Here is a 21,356-nt window from a genome sequence, read left to right as displayed (position 1 = left end):
TTCTGGCAACATTAAAGATTATTAGTCAATCAATAATACGCATTGTGTTAAATATTCTCTTATCTCTTAGCTTCCTGTCCTTATTTTTTCTGTTGGATTTCTATCTTTCATGTCTCAGTAATTATGACTTCACTGGTTCTGACCCCATCCAGTTCTCACTGTGAATAAACTTTTGGCATAGTTTCTGCTGAGGGGGGAAAGACATATTCTACATTTCAAAGTCCACAAAGGCTTTGCAAAAAGTCATGGCATCTAGTTCATATAGAACCTAACATCAGCAGGATTTTTCTTCTCTGGCATCTTAGCTCTTATGAGCAAACAAGTGACTTGGCAAAGATGAACTTTGAAGAGCTCCTGAGGGAAGTCGGAGGCTTTGGGCGATTCCAGATCTTAACACTGCTTCTGCTCTGCCTTCCAAGACTCTTGCTCCCCTTGCATTTCCTGCTGCATAACTTCCTAGCAGCTACCCCAGGACATCACTGTGCCATCCCACATCAGCAACAATTTGCCAATCTTACAAAAGAAGAGGTGCTGATCATCAATATTCCAAGGGATTTTAATGGCGCCTTCAGTTCCTGTGAGATGTTTTCTGAACCTCAGTTTCATCTACTGCTTAACTCCTCCCTTGAACTGACCAATGTATCTGTCCAGGGATGCCAGTATGGATGGACCTATGATCGGTCCCAATTCATTTCCACAATAGCCACTCAGGTAAAACTTCAAATTAGTTTTGAAAATCCATCATAAAAAAGGAGAATGTAATATTAAGGGGTGAGAGAGAAAATGATCGTTGTATTATTCCTCTCCTCACTTTTTCCAAAATCTTTGGTTAGGGCATGTGAGGAATGTATGCATTCTTCTTAGATATATTGGAGTTTCATATTTATTTAATTCTTATTTCTAGCCAAATGTGCAAGGTTGCACTAATCATAGCCACTCCTTCTTATCTCTCTGTTAATTTACTTGACTGAAATTGTTAGCTACTTAAAAGCAGGGTCCTATCTGATTTTGTCTATTCTCCAGAAGATGCTATTCCAGTGATAGCTAACCTTTTTGCCATCACGTGCCAGGAAGGGGGGGGGGTGTCGCACGTACATGTGCCCACACCCATAATTCTATGCTCCCCACCCCTGCACATGTGGGTGCAACCTCCCCACTCCCCCCACTCCTGGCACGTGATGTCCCAGTAGGCTAATTTTTCTCTCTCACCTGGCTCCAGAGCCTCTCTAGGAGTCTGGGGAGGGCGAAAACGGCCTTCCCCACCCCCCGCAGGTCCTCCAGAGGCCAAAAATAGCATGTTTGCCAAAGTTGGTCCCACCAGAAGTTGGCAAATGGGCCATTTCTGGCCTCTGGAGGGCCTCCGGGGGTGGGGGGAGGCCGTTTTCACCCTCCCCAGACTCCTAGAAAGGCTCTGGAGCCAAGTGAGAGAGAAAAACAGGCCTTCCTTCCCCCCACCCCAAGGCCCTCCGGAGGAAGGGAAACAACTTGTTTCCCTACTTCTGATGGGCCCAGAGGCCTGAAAATCAGATGGCTGGCGCGCATTTGCGTGCCAGAGCTGAGCTCACGTGCCCACTGATATGGCTATGTGTGCCATAGGTTCAACATCATGGTGCTATTCCAATCATGTTGCTTCTGGAAAATGTAACTCTCATGCATAAGGAATATACCATGTTCACTCTTGCTCAGTTTCTCATTTCACCAATCTTAAATTTATTTGTCATCATTCAACCTCAGTTTATGAAAATTCATGCCTATGCACATGTGCCTTTTCACCCAATACATAGAATTTTTGTATATACTTTTCCTAACATACATACCACTGCAGTTTGGGTCCTTTTAATAGGCTGGTCATGTCCTTTGGGCAAGCCCTTAAGAGTATGTGCTGTTATGATATGATATTGTTCCCAGAAAACTTTGAGTGCCTGTATGTGTTTGAGGTAGGGTGAGGGGATATGCTTCCTTTGTGTTCACTGAAAATCTTTCACTTTTGACAAATGACTTAATGGCTGCGTTCACATGACACACAAGACCATAAACTAGTCAACAATTTTAACATGAAATCAGCTCTTGTGGTTCACTTAATTCATTTATTTTATAGAAAATGCATGTCCCAGTCTTCTAATGCATGTACAACATTGAAGGTGAGTTATGGCCGTGCATTGTGTGAGCCCAGAAAATTAGATTAATTCAGTAGACCATATGTCAATTAACTATGAGTTTAGTTTGTTATGAGAACACAATTTATTCTGAGATCTGGCAACAGTTTGGGGGATGGGCATGAAAACCTTTTTGTATAGTGCATTTGTTCTTCATTTGTAGTAAACAATAATTCTTCCATGACAGTCTGAGAGAGTAAATTTCTTACCTGCTGCTCTTCTCCTCCTGTTATCTCTAGCTTATTCTATGGTGTTTTCTTTTTCCTATTGATTTGTCAGTCACCCATTCCCACTGAAGCAACAAGAATCTGAAATGCTCTATTGGTTTCTATCCCATAATTAGAAAAATGCCTGCCAAAGAAGATTGGTTGATCCAGAGCAAAGGCTGATTTAGTCTAGAATTCTGTTTCTTACAGTGACCAAACAGATGCTTCAAGGAAGTCAATCAACACAGTGTATCTACAATAGGTTTCCCCTGCTCGCATCTCTGTACCACCAACAAGGTCATTAGTGGACATAACTCACACTCTTTGAGGAATCTATTCTCCATGGATCTCTAGTGGACTGAACTGAGTGCCCATTTCAAATATTATTAACACACTGCCTAGCAGATTTAATGCCTGATTTACTCAACACTTCAATTAAGTTCCTTAAGTGTTAGAGAGTTAATGGTTTATCATTGCATAGCAAACTTCATTCCTGGAAAATTATCTGATGCATCTCAGAAGCTTTATGGAAAATAAATTCACTTAAATTTAAAATACCTTCCCTGGCATCTCTAAAAATAGACTGAGTGCCGACCCTTCCCCTTATGCTTAAATCAAGACACTGGCAGAAAGTTATTTTGAAGAGTATTAGATGATTATATTATTATTAGTTTGAATGAATGTTATGGTGTTTGGATAATAGTTAAAGAAGGATCATCACCTTGGTTTAACATGTGGAAAGAAAGGCTGCTTCTGCCTATTCTACCAACCAAAATTGGATCTAAACTGCTAATTTAATTTCTAATAAAATGTGGTGATTTCTGTAAAAGTGGCTTTGTATCGGGGGTGGGGGTGGGAATTCAACAGGTTCTGACAGGTTCTGGAGAACCGGTAGTGGAAACTTTGAGTAGTTCGGAGAACTGGCAAATACCACCTCTGGCTGGCCCCAGAGTGGAATGGGAATGGATATTTTGCAATATCCTTCCCCCAGGAGTGGGGTGGGAATGGAGATTTTACAGCATCCTTCCCCTGCCACGCCCACCAAGCCATGCCCACAGAACTGGTAGTAAAAAAATTTGAATTCCACCACTGCTTTGTATATTTTGTAAGTTGTGACTTTTTGATAATTCCCTGATTTAAAATTATATAAGTACAGTACTGCTATACAGGAATCTTCAGTGCTCCCCCTTGTGCAAGTATAATGAGGGATTAGTGTTCAACAGTTGTCAAGGTGAATGCAGGGGTAGCCTAAGATCTATTGGATTCTGAACCAACTAAGAACATGGTGCCTTCCTCTCATTCTATGTAGAAAAGCCACAGTAGTTGAATATTTAACTAACAGTGAATATTTCTTCATCACAGACTATGGAGCAGCAGCATCCACAAAATCTGAATGCAGCAGTTTACTTTAGGGATGCAGGAAAGGCTGGATGTGGTTGTCACCTACAAACTCCATTTATTTTACCCTTGCCCAATAACTTCCATTCACTTTGGTTAATGATAGGGCCCGCTGTGGTGATATTGGGATTTCATTATGGCATAATAACATCTACCACCAGAATGGTACCTTAGGATCCAACCCAAAGTTGGAATTATTAATTTAAAATATTTTAAATCTTCATGAATTATCAAGAATTTATTGGACTACTTCATGAATTATCATGAACTTATTGGGCTACTGAAAAAGGAAATCATGGAATGAATGTCTATTTTCCAGTGGGATCTGGTCTGTGAGCGTAAAAGCTTGAACCAAGCAACTGCTACTTTCTTCTTCTTTGGGGTGATGTTTGGTGCTGTGATCTTTGGAGACTTCTCTGACAGGTAATTTGGTTTCATTCTTCCATTATTTTACCTAGATACGTGGGCATTTGAGATGTTGCAACAGTTCATGTGCAGGCAATACAAATTGCATCAAATATAAAAATACAGCTCTTTTGGTCACCCATTTCAATTTTCAGCCCAACTTTAGAACAGCTTTGCAAAATCCATACTTGCAACCCCATACTAGATAGATAAAAATCTGATTTCCTTTAAAATGAATTTACTCTAAAATAAATTAACAATATTATTGCTAAATGAACAACTCTACCAAACCTAGGATGTAAAACTCTAGTCAACCACTAGATGGGACCAAATTATTGGTATTTTACTAAATGTTTGCTGCCACCTAGTGGTTACAGTCTAAGTCTGGCAGTACTAATATATGAGCCCTTTGTCAGACAAATGATCAGATGGACATTTTTGCAATAGCCAGGAAATAGCTAGATCTTTTTGGAATGCTCCACCAGAGGGAACCTGTTGATGTAAATGTAACTTTCCTCATTCCATCGAACAATGATATATGTGTGGGAATAACAGAAACAGTGTTGGAAACAGACTGATTCAAACAGCAAGGGGAAAGCTAAATGAAACCTAAAGGCAAAAGCTTTTAGGAAGGCACCAGAGCATTCCCCCAAAGATCTATTTGGAGATGAGGATCTAGGCAACTGGTCTTCGTTTACATTCATATTAGAAGATAATTTGGCATCAACCCAGAACCCAGGAGATCATGAGTTCTAATCCTGCCTTAAGCACAAAGTCACTGGACTGACCTTGGGCTAGTTACTTTCTCTCTCAGCTTTAGGAAGCATGCAAAGGCAAATCGTTTCTGAAATCTTGTCAGGAAAACTGCAGGGAATACTCCAGGCTGGAATGGGACAACTTGCTGCCGCCAACTCGCCATGGGCCAACTCCCTGTGTGACAATTCAACAATTCACTTTAATTATTTAAATTAATTAAAACATATTTTAATTTTTGTCATTCACATATCATTTTTTCCCTCCTTTTGCATCTCTTTTTAGTGGTTCTATTCCATCATTTCTTCCATATTAGTGTAACTCTTGTCTCACGTTGAATTGTTCCTTGGCGAGTTGCTTGTGATGAGCTGTCCTAGACTCGCAAGTCACCAGACATCAAGACTGACTCAAAGGCATCTATATATCCATATTATTCTTTTGCAAGCACTAGACCAAAATGTACTCCCTCCCCATAGTAAAAAATGTTATAGTCTTGAATGATTTTTGTATCCACAGAGGCACACCTGAGTACATCCTGTCTCTTGACATGCGCTTGACATTTTATCCCATACTTTTATAAGGGCAGAAGCATGAAGACCTTAGCTTCCAATTTTTCATCTGGGGAACAAGCTCCCATTTGTCCTCAACAATACCTATGAAGGACCAATTACTTAAGTTGCATGAAAAGACTAGCACAGATGTAATGGCACAGTAAATACAAAATAAGTCAAGAACAAATTAAACGGGTAATACCCTTCGACATGCATTTATTTATTTTCATTTATTCAAATGTAATCCATATATTTCTACTTGTGTACAAATTCTACAGGAACCTAGTAACTGCTCCAAAATAATTTCTGTGCTCTATTTTTGTTCTTGGGCAGGTGAAAACGGACTTGTCTAAAATACAAGATATTGCTTTTTTGCCATGATAAATATTATTATGTGAAGCTTGTTGTCTAGTGTTGATTCTGCTCCTTGAGCAACTCTTTACTTGCTTGGATAAAAAGAGAACTATTAGCCAATTTCTCTGAAAGGGCAATTTGCAACTCTCATGACCTTTAGTAGGAATCTGGAGATGACTTGCAAGTTACCTCCTTGATCACAGCAATAATGTTTCTTTCTATGGTTCCTCAGGTTTGGTCGGAAAAGAATGTTCCTGGTGTCTTACTTGGGCACCCTCATCTTTGGGGTACTGAGTTCTGCCTCAGTTTCCTATAGTATGTTCGCAGTGACACGGACTCTGACAGGAATGTCTATCTGTGGACTCTCCATCATCGTGATACCTCTGGGTAAGCCAAAAAGAAGGCCAAGGTGGGCCTTTAAAAAGTAGCTTTGGATAAATCCATTGTGCAAAGGAGTTCATGGATAAGAAATATGCACTTGATTTCTCCATGCTTCTTGTGGAAAGAGGAAAGGATCAAGTGTATTGTATGTAGTTATGGATCAGAGGTGTCTGCAGCATATGGTCAAAGGCAGGGGTAGGATTCTACCAGTTCGGACCAGTTTGGGTGAACCGTTTAGCTCTGACGATCAGCTGGGAGCGAACCGGTTCTCTCTGATGATCAGATCGGCCTGCCCACCCGCCCCTGTGCTTTACTTACCTTTATCTTCGCAGCTGATTGGTGCGGCAGAGCGAATTGCCTTGCTTCAGCTGTATTACTCCCAAGTGGTAACACAGAAGGTTAGTATTTTTTAAACTGTGTGCGAGAAGCGTGCGATCACCGAACCAGTTATTAAACTGGCAGCATCCCACCACTGGTCAAAGGGCAAGATGGTGGATATGATTGCAAATAAAAAATAAGTGGAGCTTTGATAGCATTCCCTTATCATGCCCTGCAGATATATAGTATCCTTACAAACTGAAATCTATGAGTGAAAAACAGTGTGATGCAGTCCTCAGTTGCAGGACTGAAAAACACATTCTAAGCCAAGGAAATATACAAAAGCTCTGGGTCCTTTGAATCCCAATTTTGACTTTTCTTGGTAAAATTTATTTATTTATTTATTTTATTTTATTTTATTTATATACCGCCCTTCTCCCGAAAGTCTCAGGGCGGTGAACAGCCATAATAAAAAGAATGTACAAAAATAGAATTTAAAAGCAGATTAAAATAATTAAATCATAGGCTGAATTTAAAACTCTCATTTTAAAACCAATTTTTAAAACCCCATTAAAACCAAATTAAAATCATTTATCCCATCAGAGCGGCTTGCTGGAATAACAGGGTCTTCACTGCATGACGGAAGGCGCGGAGGTCGGGGATCCTTTGTATGTCCGGGGGTAATTCATTCCAGAGGGCAGGGGCCCCCACAGAGAAGGCTCTGCCCCTGGGGGTCGCCAGTCTACATTGTTTGGCTGACGGTACCCTGAGGAGGCCCTCTCTGTGTGAGCGTACCGGTCGGTGGGAGGCAATCGGTGGCAGAATGCGGTTTTGTAGATAACCAGGTCCAAAGCCATCGATAGATAGGATAACATATGAGGGTTTTCTTAATAGTTGTAAATTCTAAAAAACAACAACAGTGAAGCGCGGGGTGTTTCAAATGTACTCACTGGCCCTAAAAGTTTGCAATTCTTGATGTAAAACAAAATCTGAAATCAAATTATAAGCTCAGAACAAGATAAACCAGCAATGAAAACAACCATCTAGAAAAGGAATGCAAGAACTTAAAAAGAAGCTGATCAAGAAAGCTGCAAATCTGAGAAGGACAAATGACATCTCAGTTCCCGGAGAATCAAAGGCTAAGATGAAGGGCTATAAAAATGCATCCTATGTGCTGCAATATCTAGCTTTGTCCTCCTCTTCCAATAAAAGGGAGACTTCTGTGCAGATGGGCCTATTGAGCACTTTTTCTATCTTCTAGGCATGGAATGGGTGGATATAGAACATCGCACCATATCAGCGGTTATAACCAGTCTCTTCTGGAGTTTTGGAAATATGCTTCTTGCTCTGATTGCCTATTTGGTGCGGGATTGGCACTGGCTGCTTCTCACCACCTCTCTTCCATGTATAGTGGGCATCGTCTCCATGCGGTGGGTAAAAATGTTATTTCTCAAAAACTCCTTTGCAAAGTCAGGTTAAACTTGTAAAGGAAAAATTGTTTTGTTTTGACTTCGGGCCAAGTCCTAGACCAGTGCGACCAAGATTTGGGGTATTTGAATGGCGGTGAAAGGATTCATAGTGCTTTTACTGGTGGGACTTTGGAAACACAAAGTTGAAGGCAGCTCATCAGAAGCCAACTTTGTTTCTATGAAAGGGGCAGCATCAGGGATGCGCTCAGGGCAGGGACAAAAAACTCAAGATTGAAGCAATTGAAGCTCCACCCATTTTTAGGTGTGGATTGTTAAAAGAGCAAGAAATGGGTGTTTACTCTCTAGAAAAACCTTCCACAGAAAGTTGGAGCAAAGTACATCAAAGGGATTCACCAAATTTGGCTCGTGGCTTGCAATCTGGAAAAGCCCCAAAATTAAAATATTAAGAGAAGGATGTTAATTTGTGCCTAGCATGTTTGCTATAAACTGAAATGAGTGATCTAGCAGCTTGTCTCAAGTGCTAATGACCCAGTGTTTGACATTTTTAAATAAACGATAACACAGTAATGGTTCACTAAGAACACAAAAACAATCTGGTTGAACAAGGATTAGGTATTGCTCATACAAGTAAGCAGAACATTTTCTTCTGTGGTCTTTTATTTATTTATCTTTTATTTATTTATTAATTTTGTCAAGCATGTATTAGATAACAGATATAAGTATAAACATAATTATGAATATTTTTGAATATGAATGAATTTTAGATGTCTGTCAGGTGTGCCTCCTTTCAATACTCAAGAAAGAAAAACCCCGACTCCATTTTCATAGAGAAAGGTACTTTTACTGAGTATGAACTGAATGCAACCAAAGAAAAGCAAGGTCTGAGGCAAAAGGCGCGAAAATTACATATAGAAAGCATCCCCAAAATCCTTCCCCCAACTGTCCAGCGAAAATTATCCAATCCACATTCCCCCCAAGGGTCATGTGGGGTCCAACGTCCGATGATGCCATCCTCCTGCTATGCCACGACAGTCAACCTTGAGTTGTTATCAGCTTCAAAGAAAACACTGAAAAAAAATTTCTCTTCTCTTCTCCACCAGCTCACTGCATTGGGCAGGGGATTAAACTAGATCTACAATGTCCCTTCCAACCAGGGGTGGGATTCAGCCAATTTGGACCGGTTCGTGGAACCAGATGTTAATTTTAATCTGGTTCACCGAACCGGTAGTTGCAAGGACTGGCTGACCCCACCCACCCCACCCCACCCCTCCCAGGAGTCTCCACGCAGCCCAGTTTGGATGCCAGGTAAGTGCAGGGCCCACACGGAGGCTCTGGGAGGGTGAAAAATGGGCCTACCGGAAGTTCTGGAAGTCCAGAAACGAGCCCATTTCTGGGGGAGGCCATTTTCTCCCTCTTGGAGGCTCAAGGAAAACCTCTGGAGCCTGGGGAGGGTGAAAAACGGGCCTACCGGAAGTACCAGAAGTCTGAAAATGGGCCCATTTCCAGCCTCTGGAGAGCCTCTGGAGCCTGGGGGAGGCCGTTTTTTACCCCCCTCTGGAGTTTGGGGGGGTAAAAACAGCCCCCTGTGGTGCAGGAGGCTGAGTAGGCCGCGCCCATCATGGTCACACCCACCCAGCAACCGAGCAGAGAACCAGTTGCTAAAATTTCTGAATCCCACCTCTGCTTCCAACCCTATGATTCCATGAAGATCTCTATCTATCAAGCTCAGGGTGCTTCTATTATTTTAAAAAAGCTGGAAGAAACCTATATACATCTGCAAATAGCTTGTTCCTTAGAAAACATATGAAAAGTTTTTTTTTACATGAGCAAGAAAACATCCAGGCTGCACATTTTCAGATTTATGGGAAGCTTTGATAAAGTTGCTATGATTACAACAAGACAATGTATGTAACTGAATACTTTGGTCAGCTCCATACTTGCCCATCATATTCATGATAAGAATGACATAGCCATACAACTTGAGGAGTTTTAGCTGGAGCAGTATTTTTCAAACATGGCAACTTTAAAATGTGTGGATTTCAACTCCCAGAATTCCCCAACCAGCATGTTGAGCTGCTGGTTACAGGCAGAGATTATGGTCTTTTTTTTCATCCTTCCCTTTACTAGGTGGCTCTCAGAATCTGCCAGGTGGTTGTTAATTAAAGGGAAGCTGAAAGAAGCTCACAGGCATTTAAAAAGATGTGCCAGGATGAACAGAAAGAAAGAATTTGCTGACAAAATAAATCCTGAGGTATGTCAAGACATCAGTACCTAAAAACTCAAGAGATGAAATTGATCCCTCCCCAATTCCCCCAACTGCTATGAAGATAAGATGGACAAATGAGTCATGGGCTATCCATTCCTTTATTAAATTTGGATTCCCCCCTCCCCCCCACTTTTTCATTCTCCATTCCATTTGGATTTGGCTATTAGTAATTTTAGATATTTTTTAAAATAAGGTTGATTTTTAAAATGTGTAATTTTTAAAATTGTTGTCCAACCATGAACAACAAACTGAGCCAATACACATTTCTACAAAACATTATCTTCCCCATTTGGATGATATATTATATTCCCATGTATTTGAAACTACGTGGATCAAATAAGTAGATTTATAGCTCTACAAATAATTTTGCAAATGCAGTTTTAGTGTGTGTTTGTTTTTTGATAAAACATTTCTGTTCTTATTTCTTGGTTATTTTATTTCATAAAATACTTATTTCATAAGTGGCTGCTCTAAAACTCAACTTCCCTTTCTCAGAGCTTACGCAAGACTGCAGCAATGATAAGCCAGAAGTCAGATGGGAACTATTCCTACATCAGTCTTTTCCGAACACCAATGCTGAGAAGGATTTCCTTTTGCATGGCAGCTGTGTGGTGAGGCACACTTCTTGAGTTCTCTTGGACATTTTTTGTCCTGCTGAGGTCTTATTCTGGGGTATCTTTGTACATCTCTTCATCTCTTTACTCTTCAGGTTTGGATCAGCTTTTTGCTATTATATCATTAGCATGAACATCACTGGTTTTGGCCTGGGAATGTATATGACCCAGTTTGTCTTTGGGTTCATTGAGGTTCCTGCCAAGCTCCTTGTTTTTGTTATGGTAAATCGAATTGGACGAAGGAAAAGCCAAGCCTGGGCCCTCATCCTAAGTGGGTTATGTATGGGAATCAACATTATAGTCCCAACATGTAAGTAGTTTTAGTTAGTTAGAGTTTCATCTCTCCCTCCCTCCCTCCCTCCCTCCCTCTCTCTCTCTCTCTCTCTCTCTCTCTCTCTCTCTCTCTCTCTCTCTCTCTCCCCCTCATGTTTCTCAAATTCAACATGAACTTCAATTCTCAGAATATCCCTGACAACAATTTGCTGAGGTTGAGAAACACTGATCTATCTCACATATCTGGGGACTGGTCACTCCAGCAGGGGTGATTGAGTAAATATTAGTGAAATTAATTTCTCCAAACAAATTTTTACTCAAGAGAGCAACTTTCCCCAACAAGATGACCTCTAATTCTGGACACAATATCCAGTGGAATATCCATTCAAATAATTTAACAACCGGTTCTCTGCCCTAATGACTAGCTGGTAGGCGTGGCTGGGTTTTCATGTTACTGGGTGGGCGTGGCCAACTCGATGTCACTCACCTTGCCTTGCCACGCCTGGCCCCACCTCACCCCTCCCCTCCCAGCCCCTCCTTGTCACGCCCGTCCTCACCTCGCCTGTCCTCTCCTTGTCTTATGACCACAATTGAGCCCAAAATTTATGTTGCTAAGAGAGAAATTTATTAAGTTAATTTTGCCCCATTTTACAACTTTTCTTGCCACATTTGTTAAGTGAAACACTGCAGTTGTTAAATTAGTAACATGGCTGTTAAGTGAATCTGGCCTCCCTATTGACTTTGCTTGTCAGAAGGTTGCAAAATGAGACCACATGACCCTGGGAGACTACAACTGTCATAAATATGAGACAGTTTTCAACAATCTGAATTTGGATCATGTGACTGTGGGGATGCTGCAATGGTCGTAAGTCACTTTTTTCAGTGCCATTGTAACTTTGAATGTTCACTAAATGAACTGTTGAAAGTCAAGGATTAACTGTACAAAAATACAAAAAGCTTCTTTGCTTGCAGAAAGCTGCCCTAAATACCAATCTTTAGATTAGAAATGGCAGAATACACACTGAAGATCAATGACAGTTACAGCCATCATGGAAACCTAAACCTTTTTTCTGAATACATTTCTTTTCATCAGCAATACCTGCAACCCAGAGTTACAAATCAGGCAGGGTGCCAGAGCACCTTGAGAAATTAGAATAATTAAAATGCAACGATGACTATCAATAACTATCAGCAGCCAACTCTTGCTCATAAAGTGAAACCATTTAGCAGAGAGGTCATTTAACCTCTCCAGAAAGTGGGTGGGCACACTTGGGCTACAAAATGCTGAGCTAAAGAGACAAATTAATGAAGTATATAGGGGACCAGGTTCAAGTTTCTGGCCTCCCAAGCTTGTCAGGATCACAATAAAAATAGTACATGTCATAGAAATCTAAATAAACTTCAAGCCTCATGCCATGTTACTAAGCCTTATTATTATTAGAGAAAACTAAAATGAATTGGAGGGCGGATCCACACCCCTACCTCCTATTTTTTAAAAATCTTATCAGTAAGCAATCATGTGCCTAGGCCACTCTGAAGCAATGCAAGAGATTCCTCTCCCAAAGGTGCTTTTTCAAGAGGCAACTGGACTTTCTGGACACCAAGGAAGTCCAGTTGCCTCTTGAAAAAAGCACTTTTGGGACAACCATGACCTGGATGACTGAAGAATCCCCATAGATAAGAGACTCCTGTGCTCACTGAACTGACAAAGCACCCTTTCCCACCCAGGAGAAGCAATCCTTAGATCCATTTACACCACTTAAAGATATCCTAAGGCAGTGATGGCTAACCTTTTCCGGACCAAGTGTCCAACCCGCCCGAACCCCCAAATTCAATGCGTGCATAGTTATGCGCATGTGCCCCATCCCCCTGTGCATGTGTACATGGCCCCCCACATGCCCTCTGTTCCCTGCGCATGTGCGGCAGAGACCCGAAGACCAGCTGGCTGGTGGGAGGTGCACACATGGCAGAGCTGAACTGGGCTGACAGCTTGTGTGCCCACAGAAAGGGCGCTGCATGCCACCTTTGGCACGCATGCCATAGATTCACCATCATGGTCCTAAGGGAATCATCCAGATTTAAGGAAAGATCACATGCCCCCAGAAAGGTAGTAAAAAATCAGAGTACCAAGCTTGCACCCTGCCTCTTGGAAGTACACCCGAAAAGGACAGTGCCAGGAACCAGTAAAGCAGTTTAAAAAAACTTAAAATAACCCTTCCCCTTTAAGAAAGTCAAGCCCCCAAAGAAAAAAAAACCTCAGGAGAAGCTCAGGCTACAGAAAGTCTGGGTGTACTGCCAAGAACCATTAGTTGCTACAATGTAACAAGACTTAACCATAGCGGCAGTTTCTGAAAACACTTAAGCAGGGCAATAAAGAGAAGGATTAGGCTAGAAACAACACACAGAGGCATACCAGAATGTCTCCTTCCTGCCTTCCTGACAGGATTAACTCTGTAAGGAGGGAAAAACAAAAGGCTGTTTCTTCCAACAGCCGGTTCACCAAACTGCTCAAAAAGTTAGCTAGCGGTTCTCCCAAACCGGTGCAAACTGGCTGAATCCTACCACTGATAATATCTGAAAGATATCAGATGCAATTAAGACAAGTAAGAAACTGTGTACAAAGGGAGGGCCTTTAGATCATGTTGAAATTCATTTCAAATCCATTCAAGTCCATTTCAAATTTATTGATTTTAAGGGTAGAACTATTGCCTTTTAGATATTTTTTGCTGGATACAGCAAACTAGCTGCATTATTCCATACCTGTATTTGCATATTTATCTCAGATAATTCTCAATCAAATACAATTAATATTGATTTTGAAAAAGTGATTCATTTCACATTTACTGACAGCATCCACATCACTCATTACCTTTAAACTCAGTGTCTTTTGTAGATCATCAGATCAGAGGAGGAGGTTTGAGTGACTTTGCTGAAATTTTAAATGAAAACAAAATGCTTTTTCAAAGATTTCTGATGCTATAGCTTTAGTGGCAAAATTTATATTTTGTCACACATTATCCGTGTCAGGATAGTGACTTTTAGGGTAAGTTTACAGGATATATTAAAACCTCTCTTAGTTGTTCTCAGCTCATGCCGAGCTCAGTTGTGTCAAGATTATTTGGGTGAAAGCTTTCACGTCACCTCAGCTTTTGAGTCTAGAAAATGCAGCCCAAACCACAAAGGCAACCCTCCCAACTTCAGGCTCTAAATGTGCAAAAGGATTATTGATGTGGTGAAGCAAGCAAATGGTCGGTCTATATCTATAACTACTCACATAGGATGAACATGGTCAGCTTTCATTGTAGCACAGTGTTTCTTAAACTTGGCAACTAAGACATGTGGACTTCAACTCCCAGTATTTCTCAGCCAGCAGTTTTAGGAGTTAGTCCATACAGTATGTCTTAAAGTTGCCAAGTTTGTTGTAGACTGATAGGTCCCATTTCTGTCTTCTCAGGCAACAAGTGCTAGGGTCAGTTAAACATTGGTGGTAATGACACAGTATGAACTCGTGCTTCCCAAGATGTCAACTGTACCCTGTTTCTCATCCTAGCTCAGGGGATTTTGCGTTCAGTGATTGCCATCATAGGCAAAGGATTTTCTGAAGCTTCCTTCACTGTACTCTTCTTGTATTCTTCAGAACTCTATCCCACCATTCTTAGGTAAGAAGGAGATGCTTTCGAGATGAATAATTGGTTGCATTTATCAAATGATGGATCAAGAAGAACTTGGTCTGACTGAAAAGAGCTACTGCTATTTCCTACAATCCTAGATCCTGGTGTGTGCATACCCTCCCTCTAATACCTTTTAAAAATTTGCTTTTCCGCATTTAAGATCATGCAAGGCCATTTGGGGCCTGAAACTGCAGGGCTGAATAATCACCTCACCACCTAATCAATTAAAAACCCTTTTCTTTCAGAACTATTATTTTTAATTGAAACAGAAATCTCTTAATGATTGAATTCAATTGTTTTTACTTAATGGTGGCATAAAAAAAACTTCAATGAGCAACTGTGTATGCATTTGGATTGAGTACATTATCAAACCTCTTAATATCAGGATGTATTTACCTTCTGCTCGTTAGCTTGCTCCTCTTATAATGTGTACTGTGTTCTTAATAGATAAAAAGAGGGATGCAGATGTGGACTTAAAGCCAGCCTATCATTTGTGTCCCTTGAATTCAGCTTCCAACCTCTTTTTGATTGCTTTCTGCCTTTGCTTCTAGACAGAGTGGACAAGGATACTGCTCCTTCATAGCCCGTCTAGGGGCATGTGTGGCTCCACTTGTCTTCCTGTTGGATAGCATATGGAAGCCTCTGCCCCAAACGGCATCTTTTGCCATGGCAGTGCTGTGTGGTTCATCAGCCTTCTTTCTCCCGGAGACCCGAGGCATCCGCCTGCCAGAAACGATAGAGGACATTGAAAAACAAAGGTATGAATGGGATTCCCCAAGAATTAGGAAACCGTATGGCTTGCTAAGGGATGCAGTGGCTCAGTGGCTAAGACGCTGAGCTTGTTGATCAAAAGGTCGGCAGTTCAGCGGTTCGAATCCCTAGTGCTGCGTAATGGGATGACTCCCATTACTTATCCCAGCTTCTGCCAACCTAGCAGTTTGAAAGCACGTAAAAAATGCAAGTAGAAAAATAGGGACCACCTTTGGTGGGAAGGTAACAGCGTTCCGTGTGCCTTTGGCATTTAGTCATGCCGGCCACATGACCACGGAGACGTCTTCAGACAGCGCTGGCTCTTCGGCTTTGAAATGCAGACGAGCACTGCCCTGTAGAGTCGGGAACAACTAGCACATATGTGCAAGTGGAACCTTTCCTTTACCTTTATGGCTTCACATTTTTAAAACAGAGTTTAGTTTCTTCCCATCAATTTATGGATTTTTAAAACGTTTTAAGAAAAAGCTTATTTGAAGAGTCATAAGCATATTTGTATAAAATGTGTTTTATATACAGAAAGATGTACATATCTATACAATTTTCCTAGTTTCCAGATGTGTTAGCATTTGTTTTTGGTATTTTATCTTCCCTAACTTGGGACAAATTCTTTGATTAAGAATTGCACCTAAAACTAGAAATGCCCCAACCAGTAGATAATTGCATAACTTAACAGCATTTGAGTTCACATATTGATTAAGGAAGTTAAAGTCTGTTAAACTTAAACATAAAGGTTAGTATTGGAGATGGTAGGAATTGGATATTTTAGTGAAGTTCTAAATGTAGATTATTTTCCATTTGTCCATCTAAGAGGATCTAATATTAATAATACTAATAAATATTAGTATTAGAAAGAAGATCCTGAGCATTATTTACCGGCACCTAATTCCAAAGTTTCGTAAAGTTTACTGGACTAAGCTATATAATAATATGAGTAGTTCTCAATAAAGTATAGGAATGTGTTGGGTGTCTGTATAGAGGTACATAATGCACCATCTGATCGTATCAGAGGTATCTGAAAAACACCAACATTTCTTTTGGGATACTCCTTATGGGATAAACTTTCTGGCCTTTGTTATTTTCCTTCAGTCAATTTTTTTTCAAACAGCATCAATCTTCCCCCTTCGCTTATTTAATTATAGCTCGAAAGGGAAGAAAAATCTGCATGGAGACACACCTGAAGTCGCACCTCTCCAATTATCACAAAATTGACCTGCTGAATGGTTAGGTAAGTGAAGCTGCAGAAAGAGGTGAAGTAGCAACATTAGCTTGAAGGTCTTAATTTTTACACTACAATAATCTGAATAATAGAGCTTTCTTTTGTATGATTCCTTAGCAGGCAAGCAAAGCTTTGGTAGTGGTACAATTCAAATAATTTAACAACCGGTTCTCCCAGGGTCAGGTTGGCTGTTGTGGGAGGCGTGGCCCATCCCTGTCCTCCAGCTCCGCCGCATATGCGGGATGAGCCTCCAGTGATGGCCAACCTGACTCTGGATGAATTACGCCTCCCCTCAATCAAAGTAGATCCTGGGTGCTGCGCTGCAATGGAGAAATGGGCAACGGAGTAGCCGACACAAGGGAAGGAGGAAGGAAAGCGACCTTCTCCTTCACTTTCACTGGCCTCTCCGTTGCCTATTTCTCCATTGCAGTGCAGCACCCAGGATCTACTTTGATAGTGTGAGGGGGTGGGGGGGGCAATTTAACAACTGAATAATTTAACAACCAGTTAATTTAATTAAACCAATTAATTTAATTAACAATCAGTGCGAACCAGCGTAATCCCAACACTGATTTGGTGGATCTTGAATCTCCAGATTAGATGCTTTATTGTCATAAATCTCTTCCAACTGGCATTCTCCAGGAGAGATGGGAACTTAGCAATATGCAGTCCATACTTCAAAAAGAAGACCAGAGCCTTTGGGAATGTGGGTGATAAAAATAAATAACTAATAAATTTAACCAATAAATAACTAATAAATATATAAGTAATAAATAAAACAAACAAGTATCCAATAAAGTTATGTAGGGTGTTCCTTTAGTATTCATCCATACCATACAGGTAGTCAGTCAGACCTAACATCCTCCATTTTGTTGTACAAAATGCCTTTAAAAACCAAAACAGAATTTATTTCCCATGAAAAGCTGTTTTTTTAATTAATTCCAAAATTTTATTGTAAAAGATTCAATATTCCAATTTTATCTGGATCCCGAGTCCATTTATAACTTTCTAAAATCAAAATCTTATTCTGCATTTTCCTGTTTATTTCAGATTCTTTACATTCTTAAGTTTATGATTAAAATTTTCTTTCATTGGGGATTAAAGGCAGATTCACCAGCATTTTCCAACTTGTCATTCCAAAGGTCTCTAATAGCATAAAAGTAGTTAATGAGCAATTTCCAAAAGTGGTTAGAAAATGAGATTTGCTAACTTGGTGTCCTTTAGTGTTGCCAACTAGATGACTGATCCCATTAACTCCCAGCACTTAAACCCACAGAAACCCGCTATCCTGTGGTTTCCTCTTCAGGAGCAGCCATCTAGAGAACATATGCTGGATCTCTCTTTTTCCTCTCCTTATCTGGAAAGGTTCCAAGAAATCAGTCTTCTCACTGATTCATAGATCTTTACCATGTTATTGGCTCTGTTTTGGCAGAGCCATCTTCAATCCTCCCCTGGACTGAAGCCTTTTCTGCTTGTGTTCATTGCAATGCTGCTCTCTTCAAAAGCAAATCCATCACTTTACAAAGACTTATATTTTGGGAAGGGGGCTAAAATAATAGATTAAGAATGAAGCATGTCAATCTAGCAAAAGTGAACCCCATTAAGTTCAACAAGATTGATTTGTGTTAGTAAATGTGCTGAAGAATCAATTCAACACTCTGAAGAAACAAATATATGTGATAATTTGTTCCCAGTTTACTAAACGTCTGTAGAGAATCTCAGTCATCCAGGTCATGGTTGTCCCAAAGGTGTTTTTTCAGGAGGCAACTGGACTTTCTTGTTTTTTCTTTGAAAATGTTTTGCTTCTTATCCAAGCTGAATGAAGAAGCTTCTTGGATGAGAAGCGAAACGTCTTCAAAGAAAAAACAAGAAAGCCCAATTGCCTCGTGAAAAAGCACCTGTGGAATTCCCAGTTTATTGTACTTATTTCAATTAAATCCCAATATCTCTTTAGCCATGTTTAAAACACACACACACACACACAGACACACACACACACACTCCTTACAAATTTCCAATATGCTATTACTCACACATACTTTGAGAAGGAGACTATTTTGAATACCCTGGGATTGGTATGTGATTTAACCTTTTCTCTTATTAAACTGGACAGCAGGAATAACATGCCTCCTTCAGTTTCAGTATTCTCACAAGATATAAATATTCTCAGCTGGTATCTCATGAAATTTTGGCAATTTATTTGTAGGTGGGAGGAGAAACTGATCCACCGCATGATACCCAGAATGGGAAAGGATTGCTGAAGGTTTCATTTTCTTCTCAGTTGATGGATAAATGGAGCAAACAAATACTACATCAGAACAATAGTTCAGCTGCCTCTTTCTACTACTGAATTATGTGCCAGCAGCAGACCAGTACCGAGAAGTACCAAAAGTCCTGAAGGATCAACTTGAGCAGGCTAAGAAGGCCTATATGTTTTGAGAGAAGTTTTACATCACAATATATTTTGCTGACTGTAACTGATAGGAGGTATTCCTGTAGAAAAAGGATTAGAGAGTCTTGCTGTCATTATTTCTGCATTCCTGAAATGTCAGGTTTTTCAACCATTAACCTATAGATCAAATTAACCCTGAGGCCTACATGTTACTGTTTCCCTCCTCATTGTGCTTCCACCTAACATCCCTTTGATCTTTGCTAGTCTTTCATCCTCCTTGTCACCCTGCTTATATGCCTGCAGTGTGACTGCCTCTTTTGCTGGCTGAAGGCCAGGTAGAATATGAAGTGACTCACATTCTGGGACTTTTACTGATGCCAATGAAAGTTACACTATTTGTCCAACTCGGTGGGAAATACGCTGAGAGATTTTTCTGGTGAATAAGTATACTATATATCAGTCTAGAATGGCCTTGTCGATTACTCTGTTAAAGCCAACTGCCGACACTTTTTCCTGGAGATCTGGCTCAGTTTGTCTTCTAATACTTCTCTTATCTTCTCCTTTGAAGACTGTTTGCCCTGCATCTTATTTCTGTGTGTGTAAAACCTGGACATTTGAGTTCTTACTATCTTAAACAGATAAGCACAACCATTTGTGAGGTTCAGGCTGTGTGTTTCTGTTGAGCCTACTGGTTTCCACTGAACCTACAGAGCCTAGGCCAGTGATGGCTAACCTTTTTGCCATCACGTGCCAGGGGGGAAGTTCGCGTGCATGCTCACCCCCATAATTCTACGCACCCCGCCCTGCGCATGCGTGCGTGACCCCCCTTCCCCTCCCATTCCTGGAACATGATGGCCCGGTAGGCCCCTTTTTCTTTCTCACCTGGCTCCAGATCCTATCTATGCATCTCGGGAGGGCAAAAACAGCCTTCCCCACCCCCTCCGGAGGCCCAAAATGGCCCGTTTCCCAACTTCTGGTTGCATAGGAAGTGACTTTTTTGCTGTCCCCAGCCTTCAGAGCCTCTCTAGGTGTCTCTAGGTGTCTCTTTTTGCTGGGGACAGCAAAAAATGTCACTTCCTATGACATTGGGAAATGGGCGGTTTTGAGCCTCTGGAGGGACTCCGAGGGGGGTAGGGAAGGATGTTTTTACTCTCCCCAGATGCATAGAGAGGATCTGGAGCCAGATGAGAAAGAAAAACGGGCCTCCCCCCTCCCAGGCCCACTGAAGGCACGAAATAGCTTGTTTCCCTACTTCTGGTGGGCCCAGAAGCCCCAAAAATCAGCTGGAGCTGAGCTGACAAGCCCACTGATACGGCTATGCATGCCACCTGTGGCACGCATGCCATAGGTTCACCATCACGGGCCTAGGCTGTTGTATGAGATGCCTCTTCCTGGTTCTTGTTTGAGGAGGCATCTTGAGATCAGGCCATGGCACACACATACACAACAGATAAAGCAACATATTATAATATGAAATATCTTGTAAGATAAATGGGAAAGTCCAGAATGTTATTTGAGATACAGGATGTCTATATCTCTTCAAGTGCTCACTAAAATCCTTTAATTTGTCTTTCAAATTAAGGCTCTGCTTCTGTGTCTCCTGATTGGAGGCCTGAAAGTTAATTTATACTGATTTATTTCTATTTAATTATATTAGGGACCTGTGGGATTTTTAGCACACTGGAGCATGAAGGTACACCATAGAGAGTTGCATTTTAAGAGGCTTTCTATAACTTGAACCTTTTAAATTGCGTGTTTTCATTTTCCATTCATAAGAGTAGGCTGGTAACAACTATTTGCTTACATTAGGAATGTTAGACACAACCTACTCACTTACTTAAAAGAGAAAACCAAATCTTATACTGAGGAAATGCTGCATCACAGGCAGCATTATAGCCTTAACTGTACAGTCCTTAAGAAGGAATCCCACTGCTATCTTTTAGAGTGCTAATAATAAATCACATCGGCTGTGATCTTCATGTGTACTACCCAGCAGAGGGCAGCAAAAATCTACATTTGAATAAATAGTAAAAGACACCTGAGAAACTGTACATGTGCTGAATTCTTATAGGGTAGGTGGATTTCCTTGCTTCCCTATGATATCACAAGTTCCTATTTAAAGAAACAATATATTGTTGATTATATGAAGAAACTACAAGCAAGAAAGCTCCAGTATTATTCCCAGAAACTCTTGCAGCTTG

The 21,356-nt window shown here is 40.8% G+C and overlaps 1 protein-coding gene across 1 annotated transcript; it reads left to right on the top strand.

The window, feature by feature from the left end:
* The first annotated feature begins 235 nt into the window (after positions 1 to 235).
* On the top strand, positions 236 to 19,722 carry SLC22A7 (solute carrier family 22 member 7). Its single transcript, XM_034427271.3, has 11 exons — positions 236 to 711; positions 4,080 to 4,183; positions 6,056 to 6,210; positions 7,784 to 7,952; positions 10,080 to 10,203; positions 10,714 to 10,829; positions 10,928 to 11,142; positions 14,656 to 14,764; positions 15,328 to 15,534; positions 16,687 to 16,772; positions 18,970 to 19,722. The coding sequence occupies exons 1-10, from the start codon at positions 337 to 339 to the stop codon at positions 16,754 to 16,756; spliced, it is 1,644 nt and encodes a 547-aa protein (XP_034283162.1). The 5' UTR covers positions 236 to 336; the 3' UTR covers positions 16,757 to 16,772; positions 18,970 to 19,722.
* Positions 19,723 to 21,356: the final 1,634 nt, after the last annotated feature.

This window comes from Pantherophis guttatus, chromosome 1 (assembly GCF_059756535.1).
Source record: "Pantherophis guttatus breed Tessera chromosome 1, ASM5975653v1, whole genome shotgun sequence".
In the NCBI taxonomy this organism is placed as follows: domain Eukaryota; kingdom Metazoa; phylum Chordata; class Lepidosauria; order Squamata; family Colubridae; genus Pantherophis; species Pantherophis guttatus.
Note: the sequence above shows the minus strand (reverse complement) of the source record. Positions and strands in the feature narration are given on the sequence as shown.